Here is a 21,908-nt window from a genome sequence, read left to right as displayed (position 1 = left end):
GTGATCTTTGGAAACCTAATTTGGTTTTCCATTGATTGACCACAATCATATAACCGATAGGGGAGCTCATTTCTTAAGTGACGGTGGATCATCTGAAATAAGTGTTTATGTCACCACGGCCATTGACTTTGTATGCAAAGAAAATACTATAGAAGCCAATGGCTACCATCAGTTCTCTGGATACCTACATTTTGTGTTCAACAGAAGAAAGAAACAACTTGAGGGTGAGCAAATGATGAATTTACATTTTTTGGTGAACTTTCCCTTAAATTTAAATTCAGTTTGCAAGTCTGCATCTTTTTTGCTACCTTAATACAAATTAAATTCAAATTCAAGAGCTGAATTTAAAACAGTCTCAGTCCAATTCTGAATGACACAATCTTGATAAGCTTAAATACATTGTGACTAGGGGTGGCACGGTTCAACTTTTTCGGTTTGTTTCACGGTTTTCGGTACAGTTCGGTATGTGCTTATGGAAAAACTATACATTCTAATAAAAAAAAAAGAAGAAGAATATTCTATCCAACTACAAGCAACAGCAAAGATACAAACAATAAACTGTGATTTTCAGTTTTTTTTTTTTTTTTGGCAGGTCTAGCATAAGTTTTTAGGTACAGAAATGTAATAAAGTAATCAAATGTAAAACAGCATTGCATATTGGACAAGATTATTCTTTATTAAAGTTATAAAAGCTTTTTAATCAAGAGCAGTGAGTGATTTCTTTGTTGTTGCTGTTCAATTAATATAAAGACTGATACAATGGCCTCCGTTCTGCCGGCTATGTCTGCTGTAGGATACTTACCAAGACAGGCAGTTTTACATAATTTTGGTCTGAATTTGTCCATTTAAACACAATACTTCAGAGAGATCTTATATTTGCGCGCGTTCTGAGGCGTGGGTTTGCGCGCTTCGGATGAGCGCATGCACAAATCTTCTCACTGTGCGCGCGAGCTCGCGTCTTTGGCTCTTAAATGTTTAAACTGACAAAGCTTAAATGAGTTTTGTTTAAAAACATATTAACGTGTGCTGTTCAAGTCTCATCTGTGCGCGTGCGCTTTCAGCACCCTGATGATGACTGCTCATATTCATTCACATTGAACAAGAGTGAATGGTTTGTCCAGAGTTTTTTTTCTCATCGCTATTGTTGTAATGTCTGGGAATCCAGAATGCGCATCCATCAACAGAAACATATATTAACTGCTATTTATAGCAAACCATATTACAGATGCTTTGGATTTAAGTTGAACCGCGGTCCCAGCGAGTACCGAACCGTGTGTGGTGAACCGAACGGTACAGGTTTTTTTCAGCGAACCGTGCCACCCCTAATTGTGACCAAACAATTTGCTACAAATAATCATTATACATCCTTTAAGCAAGCGGCATGTTATATTTCAATCTGTCTTTAGTTTTTGTCTGTTTTCTTTTCCCAGACCACCATGTATGAATCATACTAGCAGTGCCAGAATGGTGTTGGATCTGTGGCGTGACAGTTCAGGACACATTGAGCTGCGGTGCTCATGTGGGAAATCCTCTCTTTGGTTTCCTATTATTTTCTGTCCTCCTCCTTCTGTTCTGTAGATAAAAAGTGTCCCAAAGTGTCAGGAGTGTGCAAGCCGTGGGGATTTGATGCTTGTCACACATTTATGCAGACTGTGTCTGGATTTGGACGAATAGAGTGCGTGTTAAACCTCTTACGATCTGCTTTTGAAGTATGTAAATCATATATGGTTTGGATCGGCACCATCACTTCTGAGTTTTCAGCATCCTTTTGAGTTTAGAGTCTGGGAGGTTTCCTCCCATCTTAAACAGCTGGCTGCTCAAACCACAGAGAGACGGCAAGCTTTCAAAAACCCCCACAATAAAGTCAACTTCTCCACAGATCAAAGTCGACGTGCCGCCTCTTTGCCCCAAGCATCCTCATCGGGTTTTTTCTCCACAGATTAAAGTCTGGCAGGAAAATCGGCCTCCACAGTATTCACGGCTGCTTTCTTTGTCGTGGGCTTTGGGAAAGGGACAGACGAGACTTTGGGATAAGCTTTGGCATTTTCTCTTTCCGCACCTCCAATCTGGAGCTACTTGAAGGAGACTGTTCATCGTCGATGTTTACCCAGCATTCAGCCCACCGTCTCTGGGTTCGGCTGTTTGTGCGGCCCTGTTCTCTGGTGCATCACTAAGCTCTACGCTAGCCAGCACTCAGCTTCCTAATAAGCAGGAGAATTGAAGATTGAATTGCTCCCGGTTTCCTGTCGGGCTCATGTTGCTGTGATTTTAACTGGATTAAGACTAAAAAAATGGCCTGTTCCGAGCCACGCGTTTCGGACACATTTGCTTTGAGTGCACGGCCACCCTTGTAATACGATTTCCGAATGGCCTCACTTTCTTTTGATTGTTGTTAAAATGCTTTCTGCATTACAAATGTTTTTCCTGTCTTGGCATTATGCATCAGATGTTATTGTCACACACAATCCCAGATATGCATTTCGTCTTTGTCTGATCGCACGCTCTGAAATTCAGCATATGCTCAGCTTCATGAAAAAGGGTGACTGCTAAATGGCTTAAATTTTACTCAAACTATGCCACAAAAACTTGTAATTTAAAAATGTTTGGATACTTTGGCACAGATCAATACTAAAATAGTATTGCTTAGAGTAAAAGTTTTTTTCCCCATAGCATTGTAATGTTTGTGTAAATATTCAGAAATTGAGGTCCTTTATATTTTTATTTAATTTTATTTTCCATGAATTTTTACATGAATACTTGATTTTGCCTAAATAAGAATACCTATAAAACCTTATAGATTAATACATTTTAGCCAATTTTATTTATCTTAATGATTTCCTGGTCTTTTAATAATTTTGGACTAAATGCCAAATTTGAATATTTAATATTTCTATTCATTGGTAACTTCAATAATATTTCTATTCATTTGTAACTTCAATAATAATATATATATAATATATAATAAAATGAGTCATATTGGTATGATTTATCTATAGTATTATTTTAGTGATTTATTTATTTAAAGTATATATAATATAGTATTTAATAATGTTGAATTAGTTCTTGAATTTTTATTAATTTTAAATTAGCTTGTAGTTTTTTATTTAGTTGTTTTCATTTTAATCTTAGTTCTAGTAATGTTATGTTTTCAAACTCTTTTCAAACTTTTTTAATCTAATTGTTTTATATTTAATTGTATTTTTCATTTACCTCAATTCTTTTTTTTTAACAATAGCAACACTGATTTAAATCTATATTAGATGACTTTGTGGTACCCAAATTTGTATTTAGAATGGCAACAACTCCACTTGCTCTATTTTAAATGAATGATTTTGAACTTTCTGGAGTTTTAGTTTGTTGCTTTAATGTTTTCTAAGCAGAAGAAGCTCTGAAACTTTTGCTGCAGTGCTGTATGAGTGGTGTAGGTTGGCAGTACGAGGCAGCGAGTCAGTATTTGAGCTTCAGCTGCCTCTGCCTGTGTAAATGATGAATGAGCAGCGAGTCGGCAGGCTGAGGAAGAGGAGGCAGGCGGCCATTTGCTGCCTGACAAGCTCCTTCATAATGCAGGATAGGGATGCCGAATGGGATTTGGGAGATGCAGGTGGTCTTTTCTTCCCTCTCTAATTTTTTTCTTCTTCTTTCAGCAGTGAAGAAGATTCATTTTTAATGTATCGGGAGCATGAGCTCCCCCAGAAATGGAGAATTAAGGCAAAATATGAAAAATAAAATCCCCACTTCACTGAATCTTCTCTGGCTACACCTCCTAACGTGAGCTGAAGTGGAATAGAGAGATGAGAAGCCGATAGATGGGAGTTCATAATTTTGCATATGCTTTGAATAAATTTGCATCCAATAACACCATTGGTTCCTCTAAGACTCACTTTCTATAATTAAATACTTTCAATATGATACAGTCCTTAAAACCAAAAGGCAGTTTTGATGCAGTTTGTTTTGACTTAACCTCGCTTTTGAAGAGTTATTTAGTACTTTTTAGTCTTGTTTGTTCATACTTAGGATTAGAGATTCGAACAAACCCCAAATCATCATGTTTTATCAGAAACCAATTACTTTTTAAAATCTAGTTTGATTATTTTTAAGCATATTAAGTATTTATCAACATTTAATGTTTTGAATTTGTGTGTTTGAAATGACTTTTACATCCTTCGGCTCTCTGGGATTCAGTGACGGTGCATCTGACAGCATGCGTCGCCCCAAAACATCTCCAGGAGGCCCTGCTGAATTAATTAGGCATCCAATTAGTGAGGTTCTGCATATTAATCAAAGCAGGATATGACACTGAACAGATTTCCATTGATGAGTGTTATGATTGTGACATGAACGATCATAATGACATCAGTACGTTGCCGCACTTTGAGTCGCAGGAGTCGTAGCATGACGCACAGGCACAAAAATGCCTTTAAACAATCCATAACTGCTGCTTTATTGACATGCATTTACTAAGTCTGCATCAATGATGCTTTCTTTTTTTAGTCGAATGATTAAATCAAGTGCTTATTGTTGTACTTGAACATAAACATATAATAGTATATGTTTGGGGATGTCCATATTTTTATGCACTCTTTTGTTTAAATGTCACCTTTGACTGGGTCTGCACCACGCCAGGGTTATTACAGAGTCTGTCGGATACACCTCGGATCAGCAGAGCCTCATGGGAGGGATTGGGAGAGACGTGGATGTAATGATTGTGTATTTCTGAGGATATGCTCTCTTTGATGGATGCATCTGTCTGAATCTCGGGCCAATGACACAGCGATTTTTCTTTTTTTCCCTTTCTCCTCAAACATCCTCAGAGAGAAAAAAAAGAAAGAAAGAAATTCAATCAATCAGTCAGAAGGAACTGGAAGCCTGTTTCCACCACAGTATAAAAATAAATTAATTGTCACTTTTTGTCATTCTATTCTGAGTTTCTATCTCACAATTTAGACTTTTCTCTCACAGTTCAGAGAAAAACAACAACTCATAATTGCAAAATCTGAGAAAAAAATATCAAATGTAAATAGTGATGTATAAACTCGCCATTGTGAGAAAAAAAAGTCATTAGCAAATTAGCAATTAGCTTTTAGCGGAAATAAAAAAAAACTTACATTTACATTTAGCAGATGCTTTTGTCCAAAGCGACTTACAAATTAGGAAATTGAAGTAATCAAAATCAACAAAAGAGCAATGATACGCAAGTTCTATAACAAGTACTTGTTAAGAACAGCACAGATAATATAATAAATCAGACATATTCTTTACATTCACTATTTTTCACATTGCGTTGTAGGTGGTTGCGAGGCCGTTTGGTGGTTTATAGTGCATTTCTTTGTGGTTTCTAGGGTGTTCTGTGTGGTTGCTAGCGAGTTATGAGTTCGATGCATCACTGATGAAGTCGTAAGGAACTTTGGCATTAATTGCAGTATCGCTGTGGCTCGCTGAAGTTGGTGTTTCTGCCAGTCGCAGCGCTGCTGTGTTCAGTGGTAAAGATGGGCTGCTGGCAGGTGCTGTGGTTTGTGTTCATATTAGAAACAGGCCTTTTTCCAGCTGCTCCCATTTACTTCTAATCTACAATCTAAGCAATCTGGCATTCTGTCACAGATACAATTCTAGTCTATTCCAGTCAATGCTCCATTCCTGCAGAATGTGCCCTGGAAATGAGCTGTTCTCTGTCTAGACTTCTGTATTTTCTATAAAACAATTGCAGCTCTGTTTTTCCCGCTATAGAAAATAAACTATTACAATCAGTTCATCTTACTTTTTGTATGATGTTTAATGATTTGGTCAGACCTCATTTAGAAAAAATAAGAATATACCATGAGAAGGAAAAAGATAAATGAGATCTCTTTCATATGATGTTTGAATTGTTTCTCCATGACAGAAATGAGGTTTAAATAAAGAGCAAATGGAGAGCTTTTAAGTTTCTTATCTTATTGTATAAGCCATAGGTAAAAAATAATAAAAAATCGTCTCCACAGGTTTGTCTCTATATGTGACACGTGTCATTACTACTCATTTTGTTATTTTATTTTATTTTACTTTACAGTATTTCATTTTAAAGCCAACAGGAAAGAAAAAAATAAAAGGCAGCTTCACAGATTTGTTTTCTGCTGAGACACATTTATTTATTGGTTTGTTTATTTTTAGATCTCAATTTAAACTAACGTTTTTAATTTTTAAATTGTTCTAAGACTAAATCATATAATCAAGGCAGTCCAAATCTGCACTGTATTTGAGCAGTTGCCTCATTTGTGATGAATTTTATTACTCCTAAAAATGTTATATAAAAGAATTATGATAAATATGTAAAGTCTGCTAAGCTATGAAAGAGCAATCTCTGAGCTATAAAGTTTTCCACAGGGTGCTACTTTATTCACACTCACATGTATAAATGGAGAAAGAGGAGGCATATCTAAGAGTTAATGATATTTAAGGGAGCAGTTTTACAGGCCAGCAGCAGTAAGGCAGTCCTTGAGCCGCATCCAGACCTCTGATGAACTGATAAAACACTGGAGTGCACATTCACGCTGGCGCCGAAGATGGCACAGCCCTGCCATGCAGACGTGGCCAGACCCACAAGCCACAAGAGCACCATGAGCTCACGCTGCAGAGAACGGGACAGGCCCATTTGCTGACTAACATCACCAGAGTTGAACTATGGGGCATCTGCTGGACTGAATACCTGTCTTCTTGAGCCCTGAAGGCAAGTTAGAATCTGGAAAGATAAAACCGAGATCAGCATGAGTTTGGAGGGACGTATGTGAAGAGCATGACATTTTTAGTTGAGCCCAATCCAACCCCACCCAGAGGAACCACCCTTCTGTCACCCCACATGGCCTCTGTTGTAGTTGGTGCCAGAGGACACACCCTTCAGTTATACTCTTAAATATCACCTTTTATCTCAGATGTTTGTCCTAAAAAGAAAAATGAGACAATTTTTTTACACATTTGTCTTTTCTTGAGACATATTTGACATAAATAATGTTAGTATTTTTATTTTATTTATAGCATGATTACTAGATTTTCCAAGAAACAGAAGTGTGTAATCAAAGATGTCAATATAAACTCTAACATTTCTCATCAAATTCTTCCGAATAATCTAAGCTATGCAGTCTACTTTAGCAAACTTTTGGCAAAATCTTGCAGCAAAAAGTAGCTTCCAAAATGGTCAACAAAGAATATACTTGTCAAATTTGATTTCATTTGCAAAATGTGTGAGGAAATATTTGGACCTAATGTGAAATTTCAGATTGCTTGGACTGGATTTTGTCCACTGAAATTTGATGAATAAAAAGTAAAAAATAACCACACATTAAGAGTATAAAGCTACAGTATTAAATGGATGTGAAGTGCATAACTCAAATCATTTTTCTTGGCAAAATCTGATGTGAAATATTTGAGTTTATACTGAGACATTGGGGGCAATCTGAGCACATAATGAGATACTGAGTCATCTATTGAAAATCTAGAGGATTACTGAGGCCTTTTATTTTGAGAAAACATCTGAGAAGCATTAGAGTCTTAATTTGCTCTTCATCTTGTATAGGAGAACCGATCGAGATACTAAAGTGATCCCATTTGTGATTTTTCTTTCTTGTGTTGATCCTCAGAGTTCACCCTGTATCGTCCTCCTATGTGGTTGGATTGAAAGCCACAAAGCTTATGAAACTCTAAAGGAAATAAATGTTCAATTATTGAAGGCTTTCCCAGGGTGAAACATTTGAGAAGCACAAGGGTCTCTATTTGAGCCTCATTGTTGTCTAGGAGCAACAATTGAAAAATTAAAGACGTTTAATTTAGGTTCCTGTGTTCCTGTGTTGATTCTTAAAGTTAACATTTAAGAATCAACAGTGTGAAAAGTACTCTCACAATTTGAAAGTATTGAAAGCCACAATGCTAATGAAACAAGGAGGCTTTTTTCTTCAGGAGAAACATCTGAGCAGCAGGGTTTTTTTCTGGGTCTCATTGCTGGAAGAATCTAATTTGTGATTTTTATTTCCTAAGTTGATTCTCAAAGTTCATCCTTTACCAACCTCCTACCAGCCACAAAGTAATTGTGATGACAGCCACAATGCTTAAGAAACTTTGTTCTTCTTTCAAAAGAAACATCTGAGAAGCATCAGAGTCTCAAATTGCTATTTTTCAGAGGAAACAGTTGAGATGTTAATAAATCTCTTTTCTTACATTATGTTGGTTCTCAGATGTGATTGCATTGAGACCTAAAATGCTTATGAAGCGATAAAGAATGCAAATGTAAAGGTTCTTTCTCAGGAGAAACATCTGAGAAGTAAGATGGCTTCTGTTTGAGATATCTGTGCAAAGAATGAGATATTATTGAGGCATCTATTGAAACCCTAAAAGAGTATTGAGATCTTGGTCCTCAAGAATACATCTGAGAGTTTCAGTTTGCTATTCATTTCGTTTAGGAGAAACAATTAAGATATTATATAGACGTCTTATTTATTATTTTTTTTTTTCTTTTGTGGTTTCTCAGAGTTCACGCTTCATCGACCTCCTGCTGACCACAAAGTGATTGGAATGGAAGCCACCACGAGTGGCTCGTGTTGTCAGAAACCACACGACGGGTTTGTTGTGGTCACGCGTGTGACATGTCAATGTGCAGACGATACTGTATTAGTCGGCTGTAATTGCTTTAGTCGGATGGAGGAGTTTCCACACAGTGCGGTTTATTTCGGGCGAGCTCTTGGATCTTATTCCTCGTCTAGCGTTGGTGGACCTCCAGGGAGGTGCAGTGCACTGGAGCCGTTTCCTAGGCAACCTTTTTTTTCATCTGGGCTTTGAAATGAGGACCTGATGTGATTGTTAGCAGCTTGGGCTTGTGCCATTTTAAGTATGCGGCTCTGTCTTAGCCTTCACTTCCCTGAAACACCATGACATCACGATTCCCATGACTGACATATCGTCTGATGGAAGCACATTAGCGCACCATCAATAGGAAGTATGCTTACGTAGGGGATCAGTGATTCATAATACATTTATTTTGTTTTGTTGGGAATCCATGTTATTATGCGAAGGTATATTTTTAATGACATTGGAATCGTTTTTATTGGCCATTTGTGGTATGTTCAACTGAAGTGCATAATTATATTTCAAGTGCGATCATCATTTACAGTCACTAGCAATCAATTTCAAGCAAGCTTCACTGTTACTATTAATAAAAAAGGACAAATAAATCATATCTAAGGTATAGAACACACTAGTAACCACTTAGCAACCTTAGCCTTACCATGTATCTATTAAGTTACAATACATATGTTTTACTTTAGCTGTTTTGCGACTGCAAATGTGTCTCCGGTGCAGGAGGTGTGTATATTTAGCATTCACGTTGTCATCTTGTTTCTCTCGTTTGTCATCAAGTTTCTCATGTTTCCTGTTGTTGGTTGGGTATTTGATAACAATTGGCTTTTGGCTGTTGACATTCAGTATAATGGTCATTCAGTATAAATAGGACAGGTGTTTACTGCACCTTTAGATTCTGTTCATGGGCCCTATTTTACTGCATATTTATTTAATTATGCAGCATTTTTTTTAGCAAGTTTTGGTATAACACAATCATTTTTCACTTTCTATCTCACCCTTAGAAATAAACAGGCTGTTTTGGCCACTGGACCATTTAATAATCTCTGTTATGAATGGCTAACCTCTTCAGATAAATGATTAACAACGCCTCCACTAAAGCTGATGAACATGGTGTTTGTGTTTTTATGTAAACACAGATGGTCATATCAGGAATTTAACAGTAAGACTGTTTTTTAGATTTCTACTTGCTTTGCCAACATTTTTACTGGCACTAATACAAGCAATATTTTTTTGTATTATTATTATTTAAATTTATATTTATGTATTATTTTAATTAATTCATTTGTTTATATATTTTTTTAAATAAAATATTTGTGTATTATTTAATATGTGTTTTTAAACGAAGATATATAAAAAAATTGTTTGTTGTGGTGAGAAATGTTTAAATTCCTTTTGAGATAATGAGCAAAATTTCAGCACAGAATGAAAATAAATATAGAAATAAATGAAATATTTAAAAATACATACACAAATATATGTTGTTGTTGTTTTTTCTTTTTAAAGACAGTTTGCAAATATGGTTTGCAATTGCTGAAAATCAAATAATTACTATAATTATAAAGGAATCAATTCATTGTAACTTTCAACCCTTTCTTACTGGTACTGAAACTATACATTCTTTGAATTAAAAGAAAAAAAACTCTATGGAAGATCAGTCAGATCATTTTCCCTCTAAAATTAGTTGACCCAAAATAAAAATTTGATCAGTTACTCAACCCGAAGTTGTTTCCAACCTGTAAGTTTATTTTTCCTCCTGAACCCAAAAGAAAATGTTCTGAAGAATGTTGGTAAGCAAACAGTTTTTGGTAGCAATTGACCTCCATAGTAGGGAAAAAATACTGTGGAAGTCAATGGCTACCCGCAACTCCTTGCTTGCCAATGTTCTTTGAAATATCATCTTTTATGTTTAACGGATGAAAGAAAATTTGAGATTTGGAACAACATGAAGGCGATCAAATGATGACAAAATTTTCATTTTTTTAGTGATCTCGTTAAGTTTAAATAGTTGGCAAGCCAAGTTCACAGACAAATGTCACAGGAAACTGAGTCCAAAACTAAATAAATTAAATCAAAATTAAAAAATGTATATTGTGCTAGACCAATAAGGCAAATGACTTTATTGAGCCCTGATATATTAATAAATTAATGTTTTTATGTTGTGAACATAAGAGTACATCAGAAAGTACAATAGATTTCTCTCTCTCTGTATGTGAATATGAGCTCAGATGAACTTTTTACATTCAGCTGAATGAACCTAAGAGCAGATACAATGTCAACACAGAACAGCAGGAGGAGTTCTCGCAGTAATCGCATCTTTATTCCGATCTGAGCCGTTAATCGTCACTGCAAAGGCATCGCAGAACGTTGACAAATGTGCGTCGAGCACTCCTGCCAAAACAAAGACGGAACAGACTTCAGGCCAGCAGCATTGTCGGTTTCCCAGGAGAAATTTCCAGTCCAAATGTTTGTCCACTCATACAGCAGAGCTTGCAGCCAGAACGGGATGCTTAATACTGTTCCCTGTAGCAGATTTGCCTCCTGGGGAAGTGCAGTGGGGTAACCATTAGCCCCTTCATCCCGTCCCAGGACCCCATGCTGGTGACCCAGACTGTGTGTTATACCGATTAAGAGGCTTGATTTGAGGATTGCAGAGTGGACCCCAAATCTCCAAAAGTCCTTAACTGACCCCAGGTGCATCATGGGAGGCATTTGTGTGCTTTTCTCATGTTAGTCACTTCTACAAGCAATTCAGTTGCTAATATATTGTGGTCTGCCATTTTATGTGGTAACAGATGGATGTTCATGGCAGGCTGCGTCCAATGTTCCCAAACTACTAAATGGGAACAGTAATGAGAAAAAAAGTGTTTTTAATTAATTACTTTATATCCAAATTTCTTGGCTGGATTAGTTTGAAGCTCCACACTTTGACACTCTCCATAACATTTGTTGTTTTGCTTTTTTAACACACTATATTACAGTTTACAGAAAACATAGCCTGCCGTAACAGCTTTATGGAGTGACTAACTACATATAGTGATGCTACCAACTACATTTTTCAGTAGAGCGACCACAGCTTATTTAACTAACATATACAACTACTTTTCTAGCAAATACAAAATGCTACTTTTTTTTCTTTTCAAACAGGTGTCCATGCAATATTGTAGAGGTAAAAATTTGTCCAAATAAATAAATAAATTGAATTATTATTAATAACTTAATAAAATAAAAATATAATTAATGTTATACAAATAATTTATTAGCATTATTATTAAAAATAAAAAGGATATATCCAAGAAAATTATGAAATTAATGATAATATTAATAATAATAATAATAATAATAATAATAATAATATATAAAATTATTTATTATTACAATAATAATTTAATTAAATTGTTACATATATGTAAATTTAATTCTTAATACTTAAATTTTTATTGTTATTATTATCTATTATTACTACTACTATATTATTGAATAATAATTATATTTGAATTAAATTAATTGTAATAATAAATAATTTAATACATTATTATTATTATTATTATTATTATTATATTCTTGTTTCAGTGAATCCACCTTAAAATATGTGCAAATAATTTGTAGTAGTATAGTATTTATAGTATATAGTATTTATAGTTTATAGTATTATAAAATTACAAAACAATATTAGGGTACTATAACAATACTACTATTTTCAAGACAAAATGTGTAAATTACATTATTGTTGTTGATGATGATGATGATAGCCAAATTATTATTAATATTAATTTATTTAAAAATGCATTTATTCTCATTCTTTTCTGTTTTAAATATTATTAATTATAATTGTTATTACTGTTGTTGTTGAATTGTTTAATAATACAAAAATGTTTTTAGGGGCCAAGCACCGAAGGTGCAAGGCACCTATTGTATCCGTTAGCGTAATTTTTTTCTTCCACCGCAAGTCTATGGCAGCCCATAGAACCAATTGTGGGAAAGTTGTATAATTTGGCTCACAGATAGAGGACAGTCCCAACATTAACTATAGCAAATTTGAAGTCTCTAATTCCAACTCTCTAGCGCCACCACTTTTCCAAAGTTTCAATATTTGTATGCTAATAACTTTTGAACCGTAAGCCAGAAAAAATGATAATTCTTTTTTCCTCTAAATCCTTGGCTCATTCCAAGTCAATTTAACCCCAAAATTCTAAATTCTAAATTTTTTCTATTTTCAATTTTTCGAAAAACCTAGACGGTTAGTCCGATTTTCACGAAAATTGCCTCAGATCATTTTCAGACCATGCTGAAAAATGAAAAATGGCAAAAAGTTATGGAATTCAAGTTGATTTGTCCAACTGTTCTCGAATGACACGTGAACAAATTTGACGAAAAGCACGCAAAAATGCACGTGAGGTTATATCTCGGCAACTGTTTGGCATATTGAGACCAAACTTGGTGTGTGTTATAATAAGCATGACCTGAGACTACCTACAGTGTTTCCACACAGCGCCACCTAGTGATCAGGAGATATGAAAAATGCATATTTTGGCTTTTAACTTCTGAATGGTTTGGCCAAAAATCACACAACTGATCTCTTTAGATTCAGTAAGTCATGTTGAGTCGAATGATATCCAGATTTCCCGTATCAGCCATTTTAGGCATCGGCCATTTTGAATTATGTTTTAAAATGCTGTATTTTTTGAACGCATTATCGTATCGTTACGAAAATAATTACAAAAATATTCGGCTCCATGCCCTGAAGGTACTCAAAAGGTTTGGTGGCAGCGCCACCTTGTGGTCAAGAGTTATAATGGAATATCTAAAAAATGCTAATAACTTTTGAATCGATTAAACTATTGAAATGAAAATGGTCTCTCTATATTGTTTGCGTAATGCCGAGAACATCGATTTCAATTATGTCAAAATTGGCCATACTTTCTGTCCGCCATTTTGATTAATGTTGAAAATCAACTTTTTCGAACTCCTCCTAGACGTTAGTCCGATTTTCACTAAATTTGACGCGGATCATCTTCAGACCACAGTGGCCAAAAGTTATGGATTTTGTGTCTATATACGAAACGGTTCTCATTTAGCGCATCAACGAATTTGCTGGACCGATGCCAAAATGCATTTGAGGCTGTATCTCTGCAAAGCTTTGACATATTTGCACCAAACTTGTATCTGTTATTGTACCCTAAAACTGACCATTCAACATAAATTTGGTAACAGCGCCACCTATTGGTCAAGAGTAATAAACCATTAATTAACCATGAATAATTACACTTTTAAAAATGCAAATAACTTTTTAATGCATTAGCTTATTGCAATGAAACTGGACTCAAAATATTCCCTGGCTTATGCCGACAACATAGATATTAAATATATCAGAGTAAGCTGAACTTCCGGTCCGCCATTTTGATTTATGTTGAAAACCTACTTTTTCAAACTCCTCATCAATCGTTGGTCCGATTTTCACCAAATTCGAATCAGATGATCTTCAGACTGTGATGACACAAATTTATGGATTTTGTGTCGATAGACAAAACCATTTTTCACATACCTCCGCAACGAATTTGAGGCATCATGCCAAAATGACACTTCAGCCTGTATCGCTGCAAGGCTTTGGCATATTGACACCAAACTTTGTGTGTGCCATTGTCATCTCTCACAGAACACGCTGAAATGATTTGATTACAGCACCACCTCTTGGTCAAACGTGATAAGCCATTTCATCATATTACTAGTGGTTCTATTATGATTTTTCAACCATTTCAAGTACAATCATCATAAAAAAGCTGTAATTGCTCACTGTTGCATTTGGTGTGGTCCTTCATGCCATGCTTAGCTCCTAAATTTGCTGCTGGAGTGCTTGGCCCCGTAATTGCTGCCTGCAGCTATATTTTATTACTATTATTATCAGTAACCAATGATTCAATTGTAAATAATTATTTTTTTACATTCAGAAATGTAAAATTACAAAATATACTTATATTATACTACAACAATACTAATTTGCTTCTGTCAGTCAGAGAGTTTCCTACTGACCGTTATGTTTTGGATGCACTCATGTTGTAATTTAGATCATTCCTTCATGAAGGTAGCTTATGCAATTTGTTCCAGGGTTTTGATGACAAACTGTAAGTAAGTAAATTTTATTTATATAGCACATTTAAACACAGCGTAGCTGACCAAAGTGCTGAACAGAGTATTAAAAAAATATATAATAATAATAATAAATATATATAAAATAAGAATAAAACAACATGGAAGACAATATACTAAAAACACAGTACTAAGATTAGATTAAAATGCCTGGGAGAAAAGATATGTTTTCAGCCTCTTTTAAAAAAATATAATAGAAGGTGCTAGACAAATATCCAGTGGCAGCTGATTCCATAAGCGAGGGGCAGCAACTGAAAAAACTGATCAGCAGACCTTAAGGATCTACTAGATGAATGTGGGATAATAAGATATTTTAAATAAAAGGGGGCTTGATCATTAAGAGCTTTAAAAACAAACAAAAGAATTTTAAACTGAATTCTGAAATGGACTGGGAGCCAATGGAGTGATGTTAAGATTTCTTTGCTCTGGTTAACATCCTTGCAGCTGCATTTTGAACCATCTGGAGGCGAGAAATGGTTGACTGAGGAAGGCCTAAATACAAGGAGTTGCAATAATCTAAACGTGATGTGATAAAAGCATGAATGACCTTCTCCAAATCTTGAAATGACAAGAATGATTTAAGTTTAAAAATAATCCACAGCTGATAAAAACTATTTTTAACAACCTAATTTTTTTGCTTGGTTAAGCATAATTCAGAGTCCAAGATGACACCTAGGTTACTGACCTGAGAAGAAACTGAGGGGAAATGATTGCCAAGTTCCTTAATAAGCCTGTTTCTCAATTTTGGGGCACCAAAAACAATAATTTCAGTTTTAGCTTCATTAATTTGAAGAAAGTTATTTTTTAACCATTTCTTGACATCATCAAGACAGTCCAACAACTGTTGAATGGAATCAGCAGCTTTCAATGGGATTGTAATGAATAAAACCTTCATATTCATCCGGAAGAAGGAGGTGGGAACCGGCGGACAATCAAACGAAGCTTTAATAATTCAAAATAAACACAAAACAGCGCACCAGCCCCTCACGGACGACTGGTGCGCTCAAATAAAACCCAAAACACAACTAAAAGCCCAGGCCTGGTCCTCTCTCGTCCTTCACTGTCGTCGCTCCAGTTTTATATCCTTCCATCTCCTACGTGGGACTCGAGACCGGCGGTGGGCCGCAGGTGCCACTGATTTGCCCAATCACTGCCGGCCTCACTCGTGTTCCCACGTCCCTCGGCCCCGCCCCACTCGCCACATACCCCCATCGCCCCTCGCAGGCCGGGGGGTACCCACGAGACTGCGCTCTACCCCCCCCCCCTTCCTTCGGGGGGGACCGCTCACGGGAACCTGCGGGAACCTGGGGGTAGGACAGACGAGGCGAGAGAAAAGGAGATGGAAGGAGGAGCAACAGAGACGAGAGAGGGGAAAAAAAAAATAAAAAATTCTGGTTCCCAGACGCACTGCTGCTCGGCCCTCCACCGGCTGGGCGATCTCCTCCGCGGTGCCTGGCGGTGGCACTGGACGGCCCTCGGCGGACGGCACGACACCCCTCCGCCGCCCGGTGGACGGCGACGGCTCCTCCGGTTTTGGGCAGCCGGCAGGAGTCCCCCGTTCCCTGCTCCTCCGGATACCTTCACGGAGGCAGCAGGCTCCGGCCCCCTGGCGAACGGCGCCGACTCCTCCGCTCCCTCAGGGAGGCAGCCGCCCCTCCCTATCGTGGGCGGTCGGCAGCGAGCTCGCCCGTCCCCGGCAACTCGCTCCAGTCCACCGCCTCGAGCGTCCATGGCGGCATCCTCCTCGCCAGCTCGATGGCACCGCGGCTTCACCACAGCGGCGAGGGATCTTCAGCAGCGCGTCCCTCCTTCTCCCGGGCTTCGGCACCACTGTAATGATATAACCTTTGTATTCATCCGGAAGAAGGAGGCGGGAACCGGCGGACAATCAAACAAAGACTTTAATTACAAAATAAACACAAAACAGCGCACCAGCCCCTCACGGACGACTGGTGCGCATAAAATAAAAACCAAAACACAACTAAAAGCCCAGGCCTGGTCCTCTCTCGTCCTTCACTGTCGTCGCTCCAGTTTTATATCCTTCCATCTCCTACGTGGGACTCGAGACCGGCGGTGGGCCGCAGGTGCCACTGATTTGCCCAATCACTGCCGGCCTCACTCGTGTTCCTACGTCCCTCGGCCCCGCCCCACTCGCCACAGGGATATACAACTTGGTATCATCAGCGTATAGATGAAATGAAACATTGTGCCCTCTAATAATATTCCCTAATGGAAGCATATATAAGTTAAAAAGGAGCGGGCCCAAAATGGAACCCTGAGGGACACCACTAATAATGGGAGCTGAAGAAGAGAAAAATTTGCCCAATGATACAGAAAAGGACCTGTCTCTAAGATATGAAGTGAACCACTGTAAGGCAGTACCCTTGATACCAATCAAATGCTCTAAACGCCAAAGAAGTACATCATGATCAACTGTATCAAATGCAGCTGTAAGATCTAGTAGCATTAAAACAGCATTTTTACTGGTCAGTAATCAGCACAAATAAGTGCCCACAAGTAACACCGATGAGTTATGAGTGTCTCTGATATTGATAGTGGACCGTCCGTTAGCGGTCCAGCGCTCTCCAGTCACTCATTCACGCTCCCTGTCGCAGGTAATTGATTTCATTAATCTGTGCTAATCGGGAACACTCCATAACCACCAGGAATCAAGTGGACAGCACAGGTGGAGGGACTCTTGCGGCAGGCTGTTAAGTTGTTAATTGTCAGAAGTCCTTTAATTAACATTCTCAGACTGGACACAGGAGGATGGACCTGCCAATTGATGGCAAGGGTCTGGCATACAGGGACAAGCTCGAATGGTTGCAGTACTAGAAAGCTCAAGCGATTGGGATACCCATAACTGCTCTGCCAAACAGCATTCATCAATGGGATCTGTGCTCCTGTTGACAGGTTTTAAAGCTAAACCTGTGCATAAATAGTTGTTAAGCTATACCCGGCATGCCGAATATGCGTCAAGCCACGCTGTTTTAATCCTTTTCCGTCTCCTCTTAAATAAACTCCCAGCAGGATGTGCATTTTATCAGTTCCCTCACAATTCCAAGAATGGCGTTATTACACTCAGCACTTCAGGCTCTCTGTTGCAAGAATGTAAAGCTTACAGGCCCATTACACTTAACTGAAGACTTAAGAAACAGCTGAATTAAACCCAAGGTGCCACTGAGCCAAACGGTAACTGTAGTCCCTGAAGAGTAACCACTCAATAATTCATAATACAAATTCCTTTGCCAAAAGGTGGTAGGTTTACAATAGGTGGGGCAAGTTTTATTTGCACCCAAGCTACATCTTAAGTGCCTTAAAGGAATAGTTCACCCAAAAATGGTTCGACCATTCATATATATATATATATATACAGTACAGACCAAAAGTTTGGAAACAGTCTTATGGCATTAATTTTATTAACACACGATTGACGTAGCACGCTTTTTCTACTTAAAGTACTAATTTAAGGTACATTTTTAACAGATAAAAATGTGCAATTAAATTGCAATTAATCACGAGTTAACTCATTACAATTATGTCTGATTAATCGCAATTAAATATTTTAATTGATTGACAGCCCTAATATATATATATATATATATATATATATATATAAATCAAACATATATAATACAATTATAGATTTAAATAATTATATTTATTATTTTCATTATTAATTTTTAATTATAAATTATGCTTTTGTAATTTACAAAAAAATTACAGAATAAAATAGTATTGAGTGTTGTTTAATAATATTGAAATTTAATGAATAAATGTAAACGTTTTAATCTTAAAATAATTTATACTATTTATGTATTGTTTTTTTATTGTAATTATTTCACTCTAATTTATATTTATGATATATAATGCCTTCATCTTGACAGTGTTGTCCTATTTAGGACATTCTGCAAAACTGGAATTAATAGGATTGAAGGATGAGTGCATTTTGGGGTGAACAGTCCGTCTAACTGTACAAGAGAGAGTCAGTGAATCTCTAGATCAAAGTGATTTTCAGCACATGCTGTACACAGCATTCAATATTCAGTTGTATTAAAAACACCCGCTGCAAATCCATGTCAGCCAAAAACGTAAACACATTAGCTGCAGCGGGTCACCTTTAACGCTTTTATCAGCTCGTTTTTAAGACAGTCAGACATCTTTTCTTATTTCATTAGTGCCATTTTGGTTTCCCGAATGGGATGCACGCTAAATGAAAGTTACTCTAATCAGAGGCCAGATTTTATTAGCGTGCCCTCGGCGGCGAGGGTTTTATGACTGACTGTGGACCCGTGAAGAGCCGAGGGACGTTAGTTTATCTTTGTTGGTAGTTTTGATAGAGTGCTTGCTCAGCACGGAGGGCATTAGGCTCATTATTGTGCCGCTGCTATCAGGAGATGAGACTTCCGCATTACTACAGGAAAACACAATATTCAGCCCCTCGCTGTGGGATCTTATTTACTACCACAAAAGATGGCTTCGGCATCGATAAAACGGCGTGGATGTTTGCGCCACTCTCGCTCAGTTGTGATTTTTATTACATCTTGTTGATCTAGGTGAATTCTATTTTCATCATGTAGCTGTCTGGCATTAGAAAACGCTCCTTCTGATTCGTACATCTCCACCATCAATTTGCCAGCAACTTCTTTGTTATTACTGGACGGATGTGAGTGCATTTCCCCTGCTCATTTCCCTGTGTGCCAAGGGTAATCAGACTGTTGTGTCTAAGTGTGTGTGTGTCTCTGCATGTCAGTAATGCTCCGCGCACACACACACACACACACAGTCTCTAGTCGTTGGAGCACAGTTGGTGTTGGCACTGCAGTCGTCCCGGTGTGTGCCAATTCGACCCAGAGCTGTGGCACTTACAAGCCCCCTTGTGCTAGATAAAACATTGCAGTTTGTCACTTGATGGCTGTTGTCAGATGTCAAAACAAAGATTTTGCTCATTACTGAACACACAGACTTATCATGTACAGTGTTAACTGTAACTAAAAGCAGAGATGCCACTAACTTAACTGCATTTTTCAGTAGTGTGACTGTGGCTCGGGTGTTTGCAAAACAATACAGCTTTTCCAGTACTTTTTTCAGTGAGAAGCGATTGTTGTAAAGAAATGGTTAAAAAAAGTCTTATGTTTTGAAGCAAAATATTTACTACAATGCTGCTGTTCATCACTGTGTGTTTTAACACATATATATGAAGGTATTTTAACAGACATGTTTATCACATTTATCATATTTATAAGTTACATAGGAACATAATCATATTTTTTATATATAATAAATAGTAATAATAATTATTTAAAATATAATAAAAATATATTTTATGATTTTACACACACAAGTTTGTTTTTGTGAAAAGTGGGGACATCCCATAGGCGTAATGGTTTTTATACTGTACAAACTGTATATTCTATCACCCTTCACCAACCCTACCCCTAAACCTAACCCTCACAGGAAACTTCTCATTCTGTATGATTTATAAGCGTTTTGAAAAATGGGGACATGGGTTATGTCCTCATAAGTCACCCTCTCCTTGTAATACCTGTGTCATACCCATGACATTATACAGAGTTGTGTCCTGATATGTCACAAAGACAAGAGCACACACACACACACACACACACACACACACATACACGTGTTTAAATTTAAAGGTTTTGAATAAATTTATAAATGCATAATATTTTTAATAAAGTAGGCCATTATTATTTGTATTATTATGATTTTTCATAGTTATTTATAAATAATAATGATAAAATAAAATGCATTTGTATAATACATTTTGTATAATAAGTAATTATTATTTACATTTAAAAACGTAATATTCAAATATATATATACATAATTGTGTAATATTTTTAATACCATGTTAATTAAGCATGCACACACATTATTTACTTTATTATGATGATTCATTGTCAATTATAAAATCAACAATAATAATAAAATATATAAATAAATAACATTTATATAATAATGTAATACATATAATTATTTATATTATATCTATCAAGCTGTAAGTACAGACTTAACCAGAGGGAGACCTAAGGTCAACATGACGACCCATCATCTATCCATGTCTGCAGACTGACCCATTCTCTCCTAGTCTAGCACAGGAACCTAAACGGCCTCCTCATTAGCTCACTGCATGGGGTGTGCGGACGCCCGTGGCTCTCAGCATCCTCAGACAGAGTAATCCTGTCTCATTTCATGTGTCTTTGGCCTGCCATCTGACCTCTACCATCCCTGACTGCTTGTTTGTATTTTTCAGAGGCGGCAGAGTTTTTTTCAGACAGAAAGCCAGTTCTTCTGGTGGTTAGCAGCTGTTGACAGTATGCATGTGTCTGTCTAAGAGATTTTGGCTTCCAGGGACTGTTTGTTTATGGGTGTATGTGTTTGTCCTTGAGTGGTGAATGACCATCAGGGTGCAGTGTTTGGGGAAGCACCGGTGGCTGCATGTGTGTGTTTAACTGGAATTGTGTGTGTGTTTGTGATTGCAGAGCGCAGCAGCAGCTCCGAGTCCTGTCCTTGGAAACATGCCCCCAGGAGAGGGTATGCCGGTTGGCCCCGTTCCTCCGGGCTTCTTTCAGGTACACACACATTAATTTGCTACATAGCCATGGAGCGCTGTGATCTTAACAGTCTTATTTGCCATATATATAATGAAGTTTAAAAAAATAATATGCTTACTACTATGGATGGTCAAGTAGACGACATTGCATTGTGGGAATTCTCTTATATATAATGGGAATTGCCTTGTATATGTCTTATATATATATATAAAACATATGCATACATGAGCGGTCAAAAGAGGCGATGTGAGGGTTAATTGTTCCCTGCATGTCATGTGTGTAGGGCACCGTTTTTATGAGAGGAGAGGAAAGGTTGAGAAAGCACTCCAGGTTCATTTTGAAATGTACCAGATTTATATCCAGAAGTTGATATACAGTTAAATGTGTTGGTTTACACACAAAGACAGGTGTGCTTCTAATAAGTCCAAGAATAAAATGACTAATTCACTTAGCATGTTAAATTTGATTTACAGAACTCTTTTGCTGTTTTTTAACAGTTTGGACTTGAATAAAGAGAGAAAACTTGCACATAACTTTTTCACAGGCATTTTGTTTTCATAGTTGGATATCATAATCGTTATAGGATTGTCT

The 21,908-nt window shown here is 37.1% G+C and overlaps 1 protein-coding gene across 1 annotated transcript in view; it reads left to right on the top strand.

Moving 5' to 3' along the window:
- The window catches only part of LOC132127094 (single-stranded DNA-binding protein 2), a 68,478-nt gene that overhangs the window by 27,363 nt on the left and 19,207 nt on the right, over nt 1–21,908 (top strand). Inside the window, exon 5 of the mRNA XM_059538723.1 lies at nt 21,246–21,335. Coding sequence (XP_059394706.1) covers nt 21,246–21,335 — 90 coding nt within the window. The remainder of the gene's footprint in view (nt 1–21,245; nt 21,336–21,908) is intronic.

This window comes from Carassius carassius, chromosome 45 (assembly GCF_963082965.1).
Source record: "Carassius carassius chromosome 45, fCarCar2.1, whole genome shotgun sequence".
In the NCBI taxonomy this organism is placed as follows: Eukaryota; Metazoa; Chordata; class Actinopteri; order Cypriniformes; family Cyprinidae; genus Carassius; species Carassius carassius.
Note: the sequence above shows the minus strand (reverse complement) of the source record. Positions and strands in the feature narration are given on the sequence as shown.